The sequence below is a fragment of the Brachycentrus maculatus genome, unplaced genomic scaffold (assembly GCF_059751285.1).
Source record: "Brachycentrus maculatus isolate JH-2025_06_01 unplaced genomic scaffold, ASM5975128v1 h1tg000299l, whole genome shotgun sequence".
Lineage (NCBI taxonomy): Eukaryota > Metazoa > Arthropoda > Insecta > Trichoptera > Brachycentridae > Brachycentrus > Brachycentrus maculatus.
The window spans coordinates 433,234-455,421 of record NW_028281050.1 but is presented as its reverse complement, the minus strand read 5'-3'; the positions used below and the strand labels follow the sequence as shown (position 1 = coordinate 455,421).

At 32.4% G+C, this 22,188-nt stretch overlaps 1 protein-coding gene across 3 annotated transcripts; it reads right to left on the bottom strand.

The window, feature by feature from the left end:
* Positions 1 to 583: 583 nt before the first annotated feature.
* LOC148304878 (testis-expressed protein 2) lies at positions 584 to 22,073 on the bottom strand. 3 transcript variants are annotated; one of them, XM_088267590.1, is made up of 22 exons: positions 21,804 to 22,073; positions 19,730 to 19,812; positions 13,700 to 14,143; positions 13,499 to 13,605; positions 12,784 to 12,934; positions 11,516 to 11,985; positions 10,432 to 10,519; positions 10,185 to 10,338; positions 9,885 to 10,079; positions 9,716 to 9,801; positions 9,335 to 9,465; positions 8,757 to 8,849; positions 8,567 to 8,679; positions 7,886 to 8,078; positions 7,286 to 7,408; positions 7,024 to 7,131; positions 5,815 to 5,964; positions 3,839 to 4,022; positions 2,724 to 2,886; positions 2,245 to 2,344; positions 1,879 to 2,018; positions 584 to 954 (listed from the first exon to the last, which is right to left on the bottom strand). In XM_088267590.1, the coding sequence occupies exons 5-22, from the start codon at positions 12,845 to 12,847 to the stop codon at positions 771 to 773; spliced, it is 2,739 nt and encodes a 912-aa protein (XP_088123716.1). In that variant the 5' UTR covers positions 12,848 to 12,934; positions 13,499 to 13,605; positions 13,700 to 14,143; positions 19,730 to 19,812; positions 21,804 to 22,073; the 3' UTR covers positions 584 to 770. The 3 variants fall into 3 exon arrangements, with proteins under 3 accessions (XP_088123716.1, XP_088123714.1, XP_088123715.1); XM_088267588.1 differs by lacking the exon at positions 19,730 to 19,812; XM_088267589.1 differs by lacking the exons at positions 7,024 to 7,131; positions 19,730 to 19,812.
* Positions 22,074 to 22,188: the final 115 nt, after the last annotated feature.

Here is a 22,188-nt window from a genome sequence, read left to right as displayed (position 1 = left end):
ACCAAAACATATGTATAAATATAATATGTCCTGGTGTTTGTACATAAAAAAATTGTCATCGTTATTTTAAAGTGATTATCCTGAAAGTATTATATTAATAGAAGAGGGTTGATATCTGAATAGCAATTTTTATAATATCCTACTGTTACATTGATGCCACAATATGTTGACTCGAATGCGAGTCATATGTTTCTGTATTAATAGAATAATCTCAACAGGAGTACTCCCTGTAAAGTAATACAAAATACAGACACTTTGCACACATACAAATTAGATATTCATAATCTATGATTAGAACTAAGTTATGGAAGCAGAAGTGATAGTGCCTTGCTCTCAAAATGTATATAAAATATGTATATTTTTATAGAATACTCTAGTATTTAAGAATGCAATTATTTTTTAAGAAAAGGGTAAAATATTTGAAAGCAGCAACCGATAGCAGCCGAAAGAATTCCAAGGCTGCGAGATACTAAATAAATATTTTTATTTGCAAATGTATTAATAAAAATCTTATTAATACATTCAGATACGAATACAGAGCTATCAAGAACTTTGCCAAAGAGGTAACATAAATAAAAATGCATTAATGCAATTTTTTTAATAGATTAGACAAAATATTAAATATTTCAGATATATTTTTTCCACACATTTACTTTTACCCTTTTATTTTAAATAATATCACATAGTATCTTGGACACATCAGATTGTGTCAAAACATCACAGAAAACCTTAAGTTATGGCGAATTATTGTACCGAATACAGATAGTAACTTATATCACTGCCGGCTGAGACATGCAATCTATGATGATATCTTCCATATTGGGGTACACAAGTATCTTCTCCAACTCTTTGCATAATCTCTTCTCGATCCAATTAGTGACGTGAGCAAAGTCAATGACCCGAGAACCGAAGATGGGCTTTGCTTTGACTAATAACTGAGGATTTCCCCGAAACCTGCGAAAATATACAAAAATTTCAAACATAATTCCTGACTAACCAAACAATCGAGACTATCCCTCGAGTTAATGAAGAAAAATATGATGTTTGAACAATGTGAGGTATTCAAAGCTGCGTACTTGCTACATTCGTGAATAGTCTCTTGCAATTAGACTTGGTTAACCGTGGGAGCAGATTCCAAACGGAGTGTTGCTAGTGTTTTGATTATTTGACGTTTTAACTAGTGATGGATGAATAGAATCTGGATGATCTTGGATCAATAATCAAAACGTTTCGTGAAAAATCTATAATTTGTTGGTAAAATGTAGTATTTTAGCTCTTGAGGCAGTATTTAAAGAAAATGGCACCTTAAAAATTATCCAAATTATTATTATTAATAATAATATACAGCTGGTCTCCTCATTAAAGTCCTGTTATCATACGATCCCCTGATGTTATGTTTTTTCATTAAAATAATGAGATTTAGAGAGGATTTCTATAAGTCGATTCCAAGTATTACAAATAATAAAAGGAATTTTGGATAACTTATACAGTGCCATTTTTGTTCAATACTAGTTCAATGATGCTTCCCTGGGATAAGATTATGGGAAAAAGCAAATTAATAAATTGTTTTTTTTGGTAAAAACGACAGGTTTCTTATTTCAAATTTATGATATTAAGATATGTTCAAAATAATATTAAATAATACCGACATTAAGTGACAGAGTCGACTACAGTCCATACAAACAGAGTCACCTTGCTATAATAAATTCAACTACCTCATAAAATAATATAGAAAAGTCAGTTTGAGCTATTTCTTCGCCGCAGAGCTTGTACCGGGCACGGGCAAATCCGCATGGCCCATTTTGTGCCTTGTATGGGTATGGGCAAATCGGGCAAAGGGTTAAATTAATCTTTTTCAAGGTTAGAATTTTGGCATACCCAAACCAGAGGCGATCCGAAGGTGAAGGGGGGATATTGATGGTGAAGCACCCAATGAGGGCACATAACTCCACATTTAGCTTCAAGTCTGTGTTGGAGACACCCTCCATAGCACGCTTAATATACTTATAATCAGTCACCTGGAATTTCATAATTCATTTAAAAAATTCAATCATTTAATTTAAAAAATCATAGTAAATATAAAAGAAAAGAAAAAAACATTTCTCACACAATTTTCAAATGTAAATAGATATGCAGAGTATTTCAAAAGTATTATTTGTTGACAAAATAAATAAAAAACAGCGAATGAAAATAGTCTTTGACCACATGCCAAAATAAAGATAATAAATGTGACAAAAGACTTACATGCTGAAAGTATTTATTGGCTGCTATTTTGTCCACCATTCTTAAAAACTTTTTAGCTGGAGTGTTTCCAACATTTGCAGGAGGCGATGGAATGCTGTCACTGCAAGTAATATATACAAAAAATGTAATTTAGGCACCTCAAAAATGAACAGAAGAATTTTCTCATGCTTACTTTGGGTCATAAAGCATAAATATGAATGTAATTTATATTTCAAGCAATAACTTTGTGATTTTCCATTTAATAATTGAAATAGAACTTTGTTTTAAAATGGCTATAAATATTTTATTATAACTCAATTATAATGTCTACCGGTATCGAAGCTAACCGCATTTATCAGTCTTATAAACTGGTAGACATTATAATTAATGCATAATTATGAGTTTGAATTGGTGTAGATCGATCAGAGACAGTAGACAAATAGAGATCAGAGAGAGAAATGATGAATTTTACAAGGTATAAACTTATGCGAAGAACTTACGATACAGATCTTACAATCTGCGGCTGCGAGAAAGGAGTGTCATCATCTGAACTGCTCTCCGCTGTGTCCTCCAAATCAGAGCAATAAATTGCCATGATGTTCTTCTTAGCCGGGCCGGGTGAATTGCTTGTAACACCATCACTCTCAGCCTTTTCTTGGTCTTCTATTGACAATACAGTACACTATGACATGTAGCCAGTTTTTTCAATGGAATACTAAGCATTCATCAAACCATCAACTTTTATCAAATCTGCCTTTTATTCCTAAAAGCCCCTTCCCTATTCTTTTTTTTCCATTTGCAGTCACCGTGGAATTTATAAGATAACTTTGCTCAAAATTTATGTATTAATTAGCTGCATTTATCAGCTAATTAATACATAAATCTTGACCAATCTCATAATACGGATTTGTGAATATTTATTACGAATTCATAAGAGAATTAAGTCAATTACATACATATATGTGAAAAAAATACATTACGATAATCATCACAATTGAATTCATTTCACCACAGAAAAAATTAACTGACTGCACTAGGACTCAAACCTGGGTCCTTCTGATGTTCAGTCGGGTTTAGTTCAGTTCAGTCAGTGTTTAATACAAATTGTATTAAAAAATTTAACTTAAAATGAAATAAAAAAGCATGATAATTCCATTTTTGGATTCGATCATGCATCACTGGTTGAGAATTGAAAGCTGTCCCACCGCATGCCCAGATCTGATACAGAAGCATCTAGGCTTCCTGACAGATCTGCTCTTGCAAAGCAAATTTTTTTTTAAACTAAGTTGCGAAATTTATTGAAAATGTTAAACAATATAAAATTGTATCCCGATTTTACTGTGAATTTACATTTAAAAGCTTTCAATATACCTGTCACTGCCAATCTAAATAAATACAAGTTTGTAAATCCGTCACCAAATTTTCTAGAAGTACCCCGGTGCAGGCAGTGAAAGAGATTAGTATTTAGTTCAATTAGTCAGCTAGATCCGACTCCGACCCGACGCTGGCCGGTAAACAGACGCCCACAACCCGGACCAGCACAGCAGACAGACACAGAACAGTGCAAAGACATTTACATAGAATGGTCAGTCACTGGTTGGGAATGGCAACGTACTCTTGAGGCTCATGAGGTTGAGTTTGGTGGTAAGGGTCATGGTGGCGCGTCCGCTGTAGGAGACCTGCAGGTCCAGCCACAGCCCGGCCGAGTCCAGCTTGGGGGCCGCGGCGCCGTGCACCTGAGGAGCCTCGTAGCCCAGGTCGAGCGCCGACACCAGCAGGGGGCCCATAAAGGAAGGGAGCTGAGACACACAAAATACTCAAGCTACAAATGCATTGACAAACTAAGTAACTTGTTTATTTTTTTACAAAAATGTTTATAATATTAGTATATAACCACGCACTGTGAGTGGTTATATACTAATATTATTAACATTTTTGTAAAAAAAAATAAGAAAAATGACTAATCACATAGTAAATGCTTAAAATATCAATAATATTGAGAAAAAGTAACTTGTTTTTGTATTGAAACAATATTTAAAAAAATTATGTAAATATACAAATATGAACACTCATCCTTCCCGCCCTTCTAAAAAACGGAAGAATGAACCAGAGAAGATGCTTTTACATACAATAAATTGGGAGACAAAGTTTTTTACTCGCCATTAAATAAATATTGACCAATTAAAATATTTGATTTCTTTAAAAAAGTTGAATAAATACATTTAAAATTTCACAATACATATTTGTTTTATTTGATAAAAAAAAAATACCTTACAGATTCTCTGTACTATAGTCAAAACAGAGGGTAAATTTTCGAAATTTTGGATTATAGAGGTCCTGTTGTATAATTATCATATTACGATCCGCTATTACAATGTTTAGCATACTACAAGAATTCACAACCTATTGTCGAGTGAGAATCAAATAGCATTAACTGACTGTCAATTTTTGTGAGCAACGTATGTACAATATGTACACTATTCAAATTCTTACACTAAATAACCCGAAATATCTATCGGACCATTATATATTGGAAAGTATTGATTCAAATTTTGTACTGACATATCTTGATGGAACTGCATTTTATAGAATAAACCCCCAGTCTGATGATGTCGGTTACAATGTGACTCGGTAGCTGATTAAATAAAATTCATGTGGAAAAACTACATACATAGTTGTTATTTTATTCTAGGAAAGTATTGACTCTAGACAACCCACACTTAATTCAGCTTCTAAGTTAAGTAGAGGAAAAATCTCTAAACTCTAAAGCTAATCCAGCACCAACTTTGGAGACTAAGCCTTTGCAGAGGCAGGAATCGTTTGCCTACTCACTTGAAGATAATTTACAATCCCAATTAGTTTCAATCCCAATGTGTCGGGTTGTGGTCCATTAATGTCGCGGACTCTTAAGTCAGAGTTTCTCAGTTCGAATCCACTCTACCACAATTTGATACCTATTTCTAATAATGAGCCACTTAGGCTCACAGAAATAGTATGAAATCGAAATATTTGTGTAAATAATAAAAACACAAATATTTATGTTTTAAAAAATAAAAAAAAACAACTAAAAAATCATCTTTTCAAATCTCCCATCCTTTCCATTAAAATAAAATTCTTAATTCAAAGATTCAAAAATTCAAATATTACTTTCCTTTTTTCTGTAGGGTGCAATTTATTAATCACAATTAGATCAGCATTAGATTATAATTAAGTTCGTACACAGCAAAAGGCATGATTTAGTAAATCATAAAATGTTAAGCGCCTTTGAGATGATATTTTATGAAAATGGCGCTATATAAAGAGAGGGAAGACCGAGAAAAACATGGTACAATCAGGTACGCCAAATACTTGAAAGTGGTCAGGTTAGGAGTCGTAACAATCGGTGGGTATGTATGAGGAGATGCGTGAATATGGAAGAGGCGAAGAATGTTTGCAAAGACAGAGTGGTGTGGCGTTTTATTCTCTCTGCCTACCCCTGAGGGGAAGCGGCGTGATGGTTAGTTAGTTTTTTTAAATATAAATAAGCCTGGTATTAGTATTATTATATTTATTTTTTTAAAGTAAATGTTTATATTTTTAGTGTACACTAACCTTTATACTGGAAAGTTTCTTCTGTATTCGCTCCTGAAGTTTGGCGACCCAAATTGGATTTCTGAAGGTGTCAAAGGCGATCCTCCCAAGCATTGCATTCAACCACAAGAAATCATCTGTTGATTGAATACCCTCCGATTTTTGTTTAGCCTAGTAAAAAAAAACATTGTGATCGGATATTATTCATTAGCCTACATTTGTTTGTTACAGTAAATAATTCAATGATTAAGTCAATCAAGTAAGTAGATTGTTGGTATCAAAATGATCAGTGAGTATTATTAATAAGGATTCTTTAATTAACATGGATTTGATTCGTTACTAAATGAAACTACTGCCAGTTTTTGGAAATTAAAATTTAAAATAATTAAATTATCTTACTTAATCAAACAAATATGACTCTTCAAGGATGTAAGTTAGTATAAAGAAAGTTTGAAGCACCAACTTTGTGATTTCCCATTTTATAAATTACAAAATAACTCTGTTTGAAATGAATATATAAACATCTTATAACATTTCAAATAATTTTAAATTGGCGTTTATAGATAATAACTACTGTTATTACTAATAACAGTAAAAATATTTTTTTAAGAAATATTATAATATTTATCAAGTTCATTAATTTAAGAATCTCAATTTTATTCTTTACAATGTGCATTGTGACCCCATAGCTTATACATAGAAATAAATATATCAAATTTTGATGTAAAGAATATGAGACGCCTAAATAATAATAGTTATTCGGAATTTCTCAATAACTTAATAGAAAATAATCACGCATTTGGTAAAAATAAAGTACTAAATATATCACACCTCTACGTGGACTTAAATTAGATTAATTATTTATTTTCATTTATAAACTTCAATTTAGAAATTATAAAAATTAATAATAATAATTTACCTCGAATAAAACACACTTCAATATTTTAACTGTAACTGTCAATGAACAGAAAGAAGTCAAAATTTTGTAAAGTACATATATTATTAATTAGTCTTGAGGAAGAAGCTGTTTGCTTCAAAACCGGTTAACATTATAATTAAGAAAAAATATATATAAAGTGATCTAAAACGAAGTTATTTTGTTAGTCAATAAATAATTCATTATTGTTATTTATTCATCTCAGTAAAAATACAAACATTTAATAAGTAAAATATTTTATATTCTAGGAAAATAAAAAGGATCAGCGGAGAAAAATAAATAAATGAACAAACGGTTTTTATAACAGTGAACTTGGGATTTTCAGTATGATGCACAGGAGGTTTTGGGTTGCTGGATGTGGAAGGAAGGGATGAAGGATCATTCGGAAGAGGTCTGTTGATCTGAAAAAATATTAGTACTGTATTAAATAAATGACTTCATTGTTACAATAATTTAATAAGCTCTCGCTATTAGTTCAGGTAGGAGTGGTGTTTTATTTGTCGCAATTAATCTCTAAAATTTTCTGGCTTATTCTAAAGTTACTTGATTTCTCACCTCTATTATGTTCTTCATATACCTCCAAAAGTCGACTTCGTGATCCGAATGGAATACATCAGATAAAGGAGATTCCCGATTAGTACCTCCAGGAGTCCACAGTACCGAGTCAGCTCCAGTAGCCTGTAGATTAAAAACTATTTTCAGCGATTTAAAATTAATTTTGGATATGGAAAATGTCCATTAAGTACATTGAGTGCTTTGTGTATTTATATTTTTGTGAAACCCGATGGCAGTCCGAAAACTAGTGCCTGTTTTCTCTTATAGATGGCTCTACTGATCTAATTAAAAGTGACACGCCGCAGGCATCAACAGTAACATTGTAGCTTTGGGGGAAGAAAGAGTCTAAGTTCTACCGGTGTGTGGTGTACGTTTTATATTCAAAATGCTTATTCAATGGCTTTTAATAAACTGGTTTTGATATACAATAAATGTTTAAACAACGGCAGAGACTACATTAAAAAATTAAGAATGAGCAAATGTATTATGTACTTCCATTTAAATACTCGTAAAATGATTACTTGCTTGCTTACTTTTTTTAATCATATGTAAATGGTACTAGTTTCTGGATTATCCTTATAGTAATAAAAGTACGCTTACCTTCTTTTCTACTTTGCCCATTTTGACCTTTGAATCAACAATTTCTGAATCTATGTTTTTATCGTCCGAAAGTGAATCCATCTTATCTAAACTGTCTGGATCGTGCAGGTATTCCTGATTCGAAGTATCTAATGCACAATCCATTTCTTTTATAACATTAGCTTCACTTATGGCGATTTGCAGTCTCCTGAACCTATAAAATGTAAAAGATGAACATTGTCAGAATGGTTATGTATGTAAATTATTTATCCATCTCCAAAGTGTACTAGTAAACATGGTACTATATCGAAAAAAATTATATTTTAAGACACTTAGTACACAAGACAATTATTACATTAAGACAATTATTACATGTATTATATTTATTATGTACAAATTAACTACGGCCAAATATAAAGGAAAAAAACAGACAAATTTGATGTTGTAAATATAATATATACATGCAGTACCCTATGGAGAATGGGGTACAGATGAAGGCCAGCAGAAGAAGGTAACTATAGATTATACCTAAAAAGCCCTATATGACCGTGATAAAAATTATTCAAGAAATGTAATCAAAGATTTTTGGCCAGATATTACAAGAACAATAAAACCAGTTTTTTGTAAGTAACACTAAGTGAATTGAGTTGTTATTGTATGTTGTTTTCGTTTTTGACAAATACAATATTGTGTTATAATTACCATTCAGCCTTTTCTCTTCCTGTGCGACCAAAAATGTACAGTACAACATCTTTATTGTACTCTTCCGTAGACTCCACTATCACAATCTTAGGGTTATTAAAGTTTCCGGAGATCTGCAAATCAATGACACCTTACATTAAAATATACTAATATGAGTGATTGCAAAATTAAAGACATGCAAAAAACTTACACGATCATTATGCCCAACGATATCATTATAATGCTCCTGGGTGACTCGTAAGATGTCAAGGTCTTCATCAGAATCAGATGGGGTAGTGGCGTCCTATGAAGAAATACAAAATAATAATTGAAGTATAATATGGAAATGGTACATTTTAATATATGTAATACAAAAATGGGGGGAAATAAGAACATTCTAACATAAAAAGTTCATATTGGAAATAATGACAGAAAACTAAATAATAATAATCTAAAAATAAGCCATATTTTGCCAAAACTATCCTATGTCAACATACATGTAAACATTTGAAAAAGATAATTTTATATTTTCTGAGTAGGAAAACACTAGGAATTTATAGAACTTATGACCTGTCTTGATCACTTTACACAATTTGTAAACCTTACCCTTCTGCCCATTATTTGGACACTCTCAGAGTAACGTTTTTGTGTTGTAACTCTTTCAAATGAATTCAACAGTTTTTACAGATTTGGATTGCTTGCGGGAAGTTTATAATAAAAAAGTGAATTAGACAAAAAGGTTTTCATTTAAATATATACATGTAAATAATTGAAACAAAAGTGACATACAAAATCACAATATTCTTCACGATCATCATCATCATCTTCATCATCGTTGGTGCCAAGCCAGTCGGTGTAAGGAGTACTTTCAGATTTTTCAACGGGGATTCTCTTCTTTCTAAATTTGAACTTTTTCTTGGCTGTAAAGTAGCAGGATTATTATTGGTAAAAATTTACATTTTAAATATGCATAAAGATATAATTTGAATGCAGGGCACCAAAATACATTTGAAAATTTTTTCAACCTCAGTAGGAAAATTAAAAACAGATCTGATTATATACCTTTTGGTGCAAATAATGACCTTAACGTTTTCAACTAGTAGTATACTGTAGTTTTAGTAAATTATTTTTGCTATTATTTTTATAAGGTAATACAAAGATGTAACTAACCTTTTGAGACAAATTCGTGGGATTTTATTCTGAGTGGAGATAACCTTTTAGGTGACGACTCTTCTTTAGAAGGTTCATGTAATGGACTGAAAAAAATGTAGAACTTAGTAGTATGTATTTTGAAAAAATAGAATTTCTTTTTACAGAAATTTAAATATAGATATGTTACCTGCTTTCTGATACAACTTCTTTGATATTTAAATCATCTTGGAGATCAGTTTGACCATTGGAATCATTTGGCTCTATTAAATTTAGTACATCCGTGGTTTCAGCTGATTTAGTTGCAGCATCAAGATGTGATTGTATTTGAAGTCTGCTTTTGTCTTTTAATTTCAAACAAATGGGATATTTTTTACTCCAATGCCTGTAGGAAAGAAAATTACATTTTATGTATATAAATTCTTTTTTACAAACAAATTATGTGCGACAAAGCAAACCACATAAAAATATTTCTAAAGATCATAATTACCTTTTCCGTACAATACCAATGGGCAATAATTGAACTGTGGCTCCAACAAGACCACATATTCGGTGTTCGTAGAATGTGGCTTTATGCTCTTTTTCATCCCAGAGTGCTCGTTTGGGGATTTTATTATTAGTATATGACAGCCGAAGTACACTGCCTAAAATAACATAAGGAAATTTTAATGTGCATTTGTGTATCATTCCACCATTGAGAATTTATAGGCAAATTCAAAAGGAAACTTGTGCATTACCTTCAAGCTTAAGAAATATTGTTTGCGTAAGGGAAACGTGATAGGACGCAGGATCGTACTTTCCTAATGTGTAGATATTGACCCAACCCTGAAAATAGTGATGAATTTATTAAGCTACAAAACTTGAAAGAGAAAAAAACTAAAGTAAAAGTCTTAGAGGCAGACAGGGAGGCAGGACACTTTGAAAGCATGTGAGATGAAAGGGTACCCAAAGTCAACACACACGGGTGTCCTAAAAATCAGTGAGCTAGACTAGAAAGAGGAGGATGGACTGTGCGGAAGAAGATAAGAGTGGAACTGGAATGCAAGGGACCCTTGGACAAGAAAGATATCTTGGCTAGGAGGCGTTAAAGAGCATGTATAAAGTAGATCAAATCCTACCCTGGGATATAGCATCTAGGAGCGAAAGACGCGTGATGCATGTGACAGAAAAGTAATCAAAAATATGCGTAAAAAAAAAATTAAAACTGTTTATTAACCAGTAAGTAATTATTCTGTGAGTTTATTTATCTTATCATCCTTTGAGAAAACGCTTTCACACGTAACCCATATATGCTCAAAACATACGGCTTCCTATGTTTAATAATAAGTTATTATTCAATGAACTGATCAGTTGAGATTTTTAAATGCACTTGTAAAACTAACATACTTTTTCATTTTCTTCTTTGAACTACCCAAACAATGATCACCACGGTATGAACTTGATAAACAATTACATGAAGGTAAGGTAAGGTAATCAGTCCTACGTCTGGATTGAGATAAGAATGAAATATATTTGATGGGATACAGATGACGTCAGTGAAGGAGCACGGAGTGAAGGATTTTACTACTGTATAGGAAAGCAAATGGAGGAGAAATAGTGGGTACTATAAATTAAAGAGGAAACGGGGAATATCTTTTCTGATTTCTAATATTTTATGACAAATGAATTATTGTTAAACAATCTACCAAATAAACTTGAGTGTTTTGTTACAGTTTTTGCCAATAAAACCTTAAAATGTCGATATAAAGACAGTATAAAAAAGTAAAAACATATCATTAGAAAATAAATGGCAAGGTCAAAATATAAAATATATGTATTTACCTCATGTTTTTTCAGCGGCTCGAATTCCATAATTTGAGGAATTTTAGTAATAGACACATTTTGATAATCTCTCAGCTTCAATATATCATAAGACAGCACTTCCTTGTATCCCAAGGCTTGCATTAGATAATTATACGCTTTGTTGATTACAAAGGTAAACCATATCCCGATGAAAAATCCATTCAACATGAGGCAGGATGGGAATATTGTGATTACAAACAATACAACTGTGGTAAAAAAAATCACAGATAATGAAAAGAATGCCTCTTTTTGCGGCAAAATAAGCTTCAGTTCTGCTTTTGGGGTGGAGTGGACCGATGGCTGATCATCAGGTTCTGAGGGAGACAGTAGCAGCTTTTTGGTTACTAATTCTATATCTTCCAAAGCATCTACCCCCGATTCTATTTCATCTTGGTTGTTTTCATCCTCTTGTGTTGTGAAAGGGTCTGCTGGCTTAGTCTTGGGAATTTCTGAAAAATAAATAGAAAACACTTATTCTTATGAATTTAAAAAAAAGTGAGAAATATTATTTTTCACTAAATGAAAAGAAGAGAATATTGACAATCCTATGAAAAAGTCGATATGGCCTAGATATATTGTTTTGGGGCGTAATTTAATATAATGTATAAGTAACTGTACCGATAAATATAAAAGTCCAAAGATAATGCTAGTTTTAGTTTCTGGCTTGCAAAAAGGAATGTTTTTTTCACACTAAGGTAAAGTAAGGCACTGTTTAAGCGCCTATATGGGACGCACGCCAATAGCTACAAGTCTACTCAGGTCAGAGGTTAACAGTAATAATTGATGAAAGAGCTGTTCTACAACTTATATAGACTCTCTATGAGTACATTCTGATTTGACCCCACAATAATTAATTAATTTTATTTTTTAAAAGAATAACCCGCAAAGCATATACATTTAGAACTTTAGGCTTGTCTGCAGGTAGGATAGTAAGAATAAGAAAGATAGGTGTGAAAAATATAGCACCAACACGCAGACAAATGGAAAATAAATCTTTCTTTCATTTATTTTGCAATAGGCGGGAATTGAACCCGCAATGCTGATTTCGGAGTCGAGAGTATACCCAACTATGACACGGCGCCTGTCTAAAATCTTAAGGAACCTATCCACAGTGCCGAATTCTAACAGAGAATGTAGAAAATATAAGCAAATTCAATAGTAATACTGTTAAAATGGCACCAATCCCAGAATTATTGTGCTTGGAAATAAAACATTTAAAGTAAAATAAAATGAGTTTAGGAACTGACCTTCATTGGTTTCTTCTGTGGGAGTAACATTGAGATTGCTATCGGAAGAAGTAGTATTCTCCATGTCACTATCGGTGATTGTACTACTGTGGGAGATAATAGGCGGCGAGAGGTCAGATAAATTATGAAGACTACTAGCTAGTGAAGACACCTGGAATAAAACAAAGGACATCATTAAATAAATTTATTGGAATAAGTTTTATGGAACTCTGAAATATTTATGAATAAAATAAATATCACATTCATTTAACACTGTTCAATTGAAAAATAAATCATTGATAGTGTTTCAAAGATGAATGAATGCATGTAATTTCACAAGTAATATAACGAATGATATAAAATTAAAATACGTTACAAAAAATTCTTATCATTTAACCATCATAAGCGAATTAAAAAGTTTCAAATTAGCTAGTCAAAGTAATTAAATTTACACATACGAATATATTTTTTTAAAGATACTTAAATACTTGTTTGTACAATACATGCTCTAACAAATACGTAATAAAAGCTATTACTACGCAGACCTGCCATGGGTAAGAGTTTTTGATATTCGAAATTGAAACACACAGAGATACTTCTTGGGAGAATTTTGACATACTAAGACTGATCATTTTAGCTAAAACAAATCCAGCATGAAGGGCATCACCATAATATCGATATCTACTGGTAGTTAAAAATATGAAATATTGTGATATGAAGAAATAGTTTCTCAGACCTGGTTTTCAGTACTGGCACAGCTGTTCTGTTCGAAATCATGCTGAATGGAATTATCTTCAGAGTCTGATATATTATCGCAACTTCCACGCTTCTCCTTGATATCGCCTAAAATATAAAATATTTGTACAAATCCAGTTCATAATCTAAATATTTATTGAGTTGCCTTAAAAAAATAATATATTAGAGAAACAATAAGTACCGTCAGTTGATCTCGAGGACTTTATGTCTTCGACAGTTTTTGCTATTTTATCTTTAAAATCACTGAATAATTTCCATCTATCATTTATGTCTTTGTTTTCTTTGGTCACTTCTGCGTCGCTGTGTGCCTCTGTGCTGTCTGATCGCTTATTGAATTTACTAAAATACTCCTTGATGGGCGATCCGCTTATTTCGCTAGAGAAATCTGAAGGCTTCCTTTCCGGAATATCTTCGGATTTTGTCTCATCGTCTATTTTATCAGACTTAAAAGCCTTGAAGTATTTATCCAAAATAGAGGGACCGGCTTTCTCGGATCTCTTTGGTTTTGGTGAAAAATCTGAAGTGTCTAGATTTATAGATTTTTCAGTATCAGAGGAATATATTTCTTCAAGTTCATCTTGGTTGACATTATACCTTATAGATGGGAAGGATATACCAGGTTTAGCTGAAAACATACCAGATACTTAGAAATCTATAAATTAACTTGGGAGATGACAAAAGCTAAAATACAAAGGTAGCAAAATCATTACAGTAATACGTAGGTACTTAATATTTTATTAAAATAATTTGTAAAACACATAAATAATGTTAATGAGAAATAACTATCCCTTTAAATATAACAAGCATATTTTCTAATACAAAGCGTATCAATATAAATGCTATTTGGAATATACGAAAATCATAGCCAAATATGTGATAACGAAATATAATATTTTGAGAGAATTGACAGCTATGGCCACTCATTATGTTTGACTTTGAATATCAGTTGATGGTTGGTTTCATTCTGTTCATGGTTTATGAAAAGTACTGCAGTGGATTTCCCCAATAAAAAAATAAAAACATTTAAAAAAGGAAGAGAAAAATTATAGAAATTATAATTTGAATGAAATAATTGTATTCGTTTAATCTAAGTTCTCAATAAAGGTTACACTAAAAGAAAGAAGAAAAATTATACATAGGTTTGATACTTGATATAAAAAATGCTTATTATAACTTATTAAAAAAAAGAAAGACATGGAAAAAATATAATAAATTACTATGCAATTATAACCTACGACTGCTCTAATTAAAAAATAAAATATATATATATATATATATATATATATATATATATATATATATAACCAAGCATATCTCTTATATCTTTTCAATTGGAGATTTCGTAAAGGTGATAAAACGGGTTCAATTCTGCATCATGAAGATATTTATGCAGAGGTAAATATTATTGAGCGATTTTCAAGCTCACATGCAAATACAGACTCAATCTCATTTTGCGTGATTTTAAAACCATGCAGCCATCGTTGAGTATTTTTTATTTAAAAAAGTAAATTAAAAATGACATGTATCATTTATATATAAGTACCACACAATTTTTTTTAAATGGCTATTCATATTAAGAATATACGAGCTTTAATCCATCCTTGATGTGATTTTTTTCATTACAAATAATTATTGATTTAAAATAAAGTTGAGATAAACATCAAGTGTATCTATTTCTTAAGTGCAATATCAAATTAAGACTAAAAATTATGTGTCAAACGTAACCAAGAAAATCAACTTAAAAAGAAAAAAAACAGATTTCATACTGAATAAACTCATGATATCTAAATAGTATATAAAATTTACTGTGGATGAAATTTATTTTTTAACATAATACAAAATATTTATTTTAACATTTATTTACTACCAGTTGATTTTAATTAGGGTTTCATCTATGTAATTAAGAAATGTATGTTTAATATCAGATCACATAATATAAATTATATTGTACAGTAATCCCCTATAACATTGAGATAGGTACCGCGTTATCAGAGGGAACTTTATATGGGGTTAATGTTTTAAATTGAATTTTTACATTTTAATTGTTAGATTTAAGCAATGAAAAAAATTGTATTGCGCCATCTGTGGGCGTCGAATGTAAGCAAGCAGAGGTGCGCAAGAGAGCGGCGCAGAGCGAATAAGAGGATCTACGACAGCGGTCGGTCGATTAGAAAAACACGTATATTGTTATTAAATAAACTCAATTAAAAGTTAATCTTTGTTCTCTTTGCATCCTTCCCTATTCCCGTCAACAGGTTATGGGCCCAGGTCGCGATTGATGTGCGGATTGCAAAGATTTTCGTGGATTAAAAAAAAAAAAAAATTGAGGTTAGCCGGCATTGTGGTCGGAAGAAAAACGCGGGTGTCGCGGTCGTTTTAAGTTTGTGTGTGAATTACGCGTGGTCGAGAGTAAAGACTTATTCGAAATGGAGGAAACTCACGTTACTCATAGTGTAAAGGCAGTGAAGATTACCAGCGAGAACTGGAATCTTTGGAAATTTCAAACGAAAGTGGCGCTAAAGGCCAAGGGTGTTTTTGATGTAGTGGACGGTGCGTTTGAGAAGCCAAGGCAGGGCAGTGCGTCAGTTGACTATGAGAAGAAGGCGAGGGAATGGCAAACGTGCGACAATAAGGCGCAGGGCATCATTGTCGATAGGATGGATGAATCCAGCATGGCTCACATTATAACATGTGACACAGCCAAAGAAATGTGGAGGAAATTGCAAGTCGTGTTCGAAAGAAAGTCGGAGCTGAGTCTCCATCTACTGCAACAAAAATTTTATAATTTTAAATTTCATGAGACGGACAAGATGGTAGATTTTATAACCAAATTAAATACGATTACCAACAACTTGGAACAGGCTGGAGAACCAGTTGCAGAAAGCATGATTATAACTAAAATTTTAATGTCACTACCCGAGAGATTCAGACACTTCATATCAGCATGGGACTCGGTGCCTAGGGAATCGCAGGAGCTAGATGCACTAACATCCAGATTATTAATAGAAGAGGACAGAAATATTGCAAGCATGCAAGGTAGTAAAGGGGAAAAACGTGCAGACATAGTTGCATTTGCGGCAAAAAGCAAAATAAAATGTTTTAGTTGTGGAAATTTTGGACACTTCAAGAGTGAGTGTAAATTCAGAGGCGGAGGAGGTGCAAGACCTGCAGGGAACGGGGTACAAAAGTGTCACTACTGTGGTATTCCAGGGCATCAAATAAGATACTGTAGAATAAGGTTGAATAAACAAAATTCAGAACCCAGACAGCCGGAGGAGACCAAAGAAACAAATGCATTTATTAATGTGCCCGAGGCATTTGTAGCGACGCAGCGGGAAACAAACTGGTATTTAGACAGCGGTGCAAGTGAGCACATGTGTAACACGAGAGAAGCATTCAAAATACTTGACAGCCTAGGCAGTTCAAGAAGCGTAAAAGTTGGTGATGGAACAAGCTTAGAGATTGAGGGAATTGGAAAAGTAGAATTGGAGGCATTCAATGGAAAATACTGGATCAAGACAGAAATCGATAATGTGTTATATGTACCTCGACTAAAGGTAAATCTATTTTCACTGGGCGCTGTTCTAGATAAAGGATTCACGTTCGAATCAAATAAGTATGAATGCAAAATAATGCAAGGAAAACGTGTGGCGACGGTAGCAATCAGAGAAGAAAAACTATATAAATTACAATTTCGATACATCTCATCATATGCAAATTTCGCTACCGCAACGTTGAAAGAATGGCACGAAAAGTTGGGGCACCAGAACATTAAGCATAAAGAAGTGTTGAATGTAAATAATGTATCGTATGAAAATGATCCAAATTTCTTTTACGAAGCCTGCGTACAAGATAAGCAGCACAAATTGCCTTTTAACTACAGTATAAGTAAAAAATTGCGTACAAGAGAGTTGATCCACGCCGATGTATGCGGTCCGATGGAAGAATTTTCGGTAGGCGGTTCAAGATATTTTCTTCTCATGAAGGATGACTACTCAAGGTTTCGCAAGGTATATTTTTTGAAAAACAAATACGAAGTTAAAGAAAACATTGATCACTTTATTAAGAGAGCAAAATTCGAATGTGGAAATGAAATTAATACCTTGAGGTCAGATAACGGATTAGAATTTATTAACACTGAAGTGAGAACATTGCTTAATAAATATGGAATTAAGCACGAAAAGACAGTACCGTATACGCCTGAACAAAATGGAAAAGCGGAAAGAGAAATGAGAACGATAGTTGAAGCTGCAAGAACACTGATAAGTGCAAGAAAATTACCGAAGATTTTGTGGGCAGAGGCGGTGAATGCAAGCGTCTATGTAATAAATCGAACAGGCCCAAGTACACAGAAAGGAGTAACACCTTTCGAGTTATGGTTTCAAAAGAGTTTTAAACTCGATCATTTTCAAATTTTTGGCATCGATGCATACGTCCACATCCCCAAGGAAAAGAGATTAAAGTGGGATGAGAAAAGCACAAAAGGAATATTTGTGGGATATGACGAGAATACAAAGGGGTACAGGATATTTTGTCCTTCAACTAATAGCGTGATCCTCGCAAGAGACGTGATATTCAACGAGAGCAATGAGGAAGAACCAAAACTTCAAGAGATTCGAGCAACAATCGACGCAGGTGACATTGCAGAAGAAGAAACAACTGTTGACAACATTACTGATGATGAAGACAATGAAGACGAGGAGCAAGGACAAACGGAAGGGGCAGAAGTCAACAAAAGACGAAGGCAGCAACCCAGTTGGCTACGCGATTATGTGACCTACTTCACATCCGAGAGATTTGACATCGAACCAACAACATTTCAAGAAGCCATCGACGGAGTCAATGCAACGCACTGGAAGGCAGCAATGGAAGAGGAACTTGCAACAATAAAGAAAAATAATGTGTGGACTGTTTTAAATAAACTTCCAAGTGATAAGTGCGCGATTGATTCAAAGTGGGTTTTTAAAATTAAGACAAATAGTGAAGGCGAGAAACAATTTAAAGCGCGTATTGTGGCGCGAGGTTTTATGCAGAATAGTGATGAATTGGGCGAAATTTATGCACCAGTCGCGAGATTAGAGACTTTTAGAATTTTTATGTGTGTGGCAAATAAGTTCAAACTAGAGGTACAACAGTTGGATGTAAAAGGCGCATTTTTGTACGGTAAAATAGAAGAAGAAATTTTCATGTGGTTACCAGAACAACCGGAAAATCTTGACAAACAAATTGTAAAATTAAACAAATCCTTATACGGTCTAAAAAAGTCACCAAAATATTGGTATGAGGAGTTAAATTCTGTATTACTAGAACAGATGTTTGTGCGTTCTAAAAACAATTATTGTTTGTACATATACACGAAATGTGAGGTTAAAACTTACTTACTAGTGTATATTGACGATATTCTTATAGCAGGAAATGATGTGAAACACGTTGTTAAAATTAAGAACGAATTGAAGAGCAAATTCGAGATTAAAGACTTGGATAAGGTGAATTATTATCTGGGAATTAGAGTAAGCCGTAATTAAATTTAGAAAAAGTACTGGAAAAATTCAAGATGAGTGACTGTAATGAAGTAGCAACATGCCGTGACTCGGATATAATTTTTGAAAATCTAATAAGAGAAAAGTCGGAGAGTGCAGAGATTGAGCGATGTTTAGTAGTATGCGAGTGTTTATTGTTGTTTTTTGTAGGGATTTTTCATTGAGGGGGGGTGTTAGATTTAAGCAATGAAAAAAATTGTATTGCGCCATCTGTGGGCGTCGAATGTAAGCAAGCAGAGGTGCGCAAGAGAGCGGCGCAGAGCGAATAAGAGGATCTACGACAGCGGTCGGTCGATTAGAAAAACACGTATATTGTTATTAAATAAACTCAATTAAAAGTTAATCTTTGTTCTCTTTGCATCCTTCCCTATTCCCGTCAACATTAATCAGCGTAAAAGACTTAAACGAGTCATTAAAAATTTAATTACAATTTAAAAACGTTAACCCCACATAAATTTCCCTCCCTTAACGCGGTACCTATCTCAACGTTATAGGCGGGTTTACTGTAATATAAATGTTGTTAATACACACAAAAAGTTAACAATAATATATTAATCAATACATACAACCTTGCTATAGGGAAGCATTATTCAAATCAATACTTACTGCGGTTAAAAGCGTGAAATTAAACACCTATTCTAATTTCAAACATAAATTAAGAAATTTACTACCTTAAATTTAATTTGGTCATCTTGACAGATTAAATTATTCGAAATGGAAATGTAAAATTACAATCCCACAAAGCTCCAGATTCCTGTGACAGCAATGTGAAATCATTGTTAAAATAATACTATTCTTTGATTAATCACATTAATAAATAATAAAAAAATCAGACTTAAACCATATTATACAGAGTAAGGGGTCTAAGATAAAAATTGATAAATACTAGATTTATATATATATGCATATTCAATACCTAGAAGAATTGGAACCAAAATAAAGTTTACATAATATAATCTAATACTATCACAATTATCTTGCATCTAAATGTCTAAATCTAGCAATAGTAAATTTAAAGAAGGAACAAATAAATCACAGACAAGAAAAAAATACGAGTTTTTAAGTACCCAATTATAAAATATAAATCATTAATAAATAAAAGATACTATTTCCTGGGTTATTATACTGTATGTTATTAACACTTTTTAGATTCTCGGTCTATAGCAATTACTCTTCAAAGAAAAGCAGTATGTTTAGTGTAAATATATGGTTTGTATGGTACGTGGAATATTGTGGATGAGTATCATCGTTGAACAACAAACTAGACAAAAATATCGAAATCGTTTAGTACACAACCATGATACACGATTTACATACAACGAAGGTTTGATAGTCCCAAGAATTAACAGTAAATATGGGAGTCGAACACTGCAATATATCGTTCCGAACATTTTTAATTTGTTGCCGACGGATGTTAGAGGTCAAAATAAAATATGGAACAAAGGCAAAATAAAGGAATGGGTAAATGATCAAGAAATAATGATAAGAAAGAATGAAAATTGTAAAATGTTTATATTCCAAATTTTTTTCTCTTTTTCTGTGTGTATATTAGGTTAAAATCGTTAAAAACAACAAAAAAAATGTATTAAAAATGAACTCCACCGACAAGACACACAAGGTGGCTTGGTGGGTCTCTGCAAAGAAAAAAAAAGTTCTAAATATGTAAAAATTGTGATTTAAATAAATGTATACAAATAAAAAAAATTCCCAGGTCAGTCTTTAGTTTCATATTTCACATAACCTTATCCTGACATCATCAAACTGTGGGGAGAGCCGCGCCGTAAACCTCTGATTTAGAGCTATTTAGTATGCTTGAGACTCGCGTCGAGCGAATAGCTCATTTGATTAGAGCAGTTCTGTTGCCAGGACAGTTACTTTCCGCCAACACCACGTCTTCCTTACACATCGCTCACTCCTTTCAAGAACGTCATAAATCAAAAAACTTGATTTTTCAGGAGAACGTTTTTAAACTTTAAAAATATAATACAATGTATTAAAAATAAATATCAAGCCACTTATTGAACTTTTTACTGTGCAACAGATCTTTTTAGGTTTTTTAGGTTATCTTGAAGGTTTTTTCTCTATTTGAAAAATATTTAGTATATTTCAAAAATAATTAAACAATACCTTTTCTTCAAAATGCAAAAACAACACTGTTTGCCCTGTAGCAGGTAAATATTAAGTTAAAAATATGCCTCTTTTGCTGGGATATAGAACATTTTCTGGGCATTCCGAAAACATGCACAACTGAAAGTTGACGATTTTTGATTTATGACGCTTTATGACGGGAAAATATTACAAAATTAAAAGTAAAACCGAAAACACAATTATAAATTATATCAGCTCAGATGATTGCTGCCACAATGCAATTTGAAATATTGGCTAAAAGTGTAAACTACACACTCAATAATAACCCAGAAATTATCAGCATCCGAAGTGCTGTGAAAAACAAAGTTTATTGATTAAATTAAAGGTTTAATAGAACTTTGTAATTGTGTGTACCTATAAAATAATGTATTCTAAAGTGGTAGTTGGTGATAGTGTTCTATTATTATAAGAGGTAAATAGTAGCGTGCGAACAAGGTGCACTCAGATATAAAAGTGTTTATAATATTGAATTTATCAATATTAGATTTACATAGTAGATATACGAAATATATGTTTATAAAAAAGTGAGGTATTAATGACGCCGTATTGAATAAATTTAACATAGGACCTTGACAATCAATAAGAAACAACACTTACGAGATTTTGATTGATCCATGATCCATACGTTCGATACCTAATTTGCCATAAAAACAAATTTAGTCTTAGTCACAATAATAACATTGAAAAATGCAAATCATATGGAACGTTGAAAACTTTTTTTCACAATTGACGACCTGCGGACTTTGTTTTCACGTATTAACCAAAATACATTTTTGATTATCAAAAAACAGCATTTAAATCAATAGCGATAGCAATAATATTATTATCAATATTCACAATCAACTTGAATCAGATGTCCCAGATGTCAAATGATTTTTGACGTAAAGTGACTATAAAAATTAGATGGTACTTGCGCATGAAAAAATTCATAGAAATAAATGTATACAAAAATAAATCAATTTACTCACAACATGCACTATAT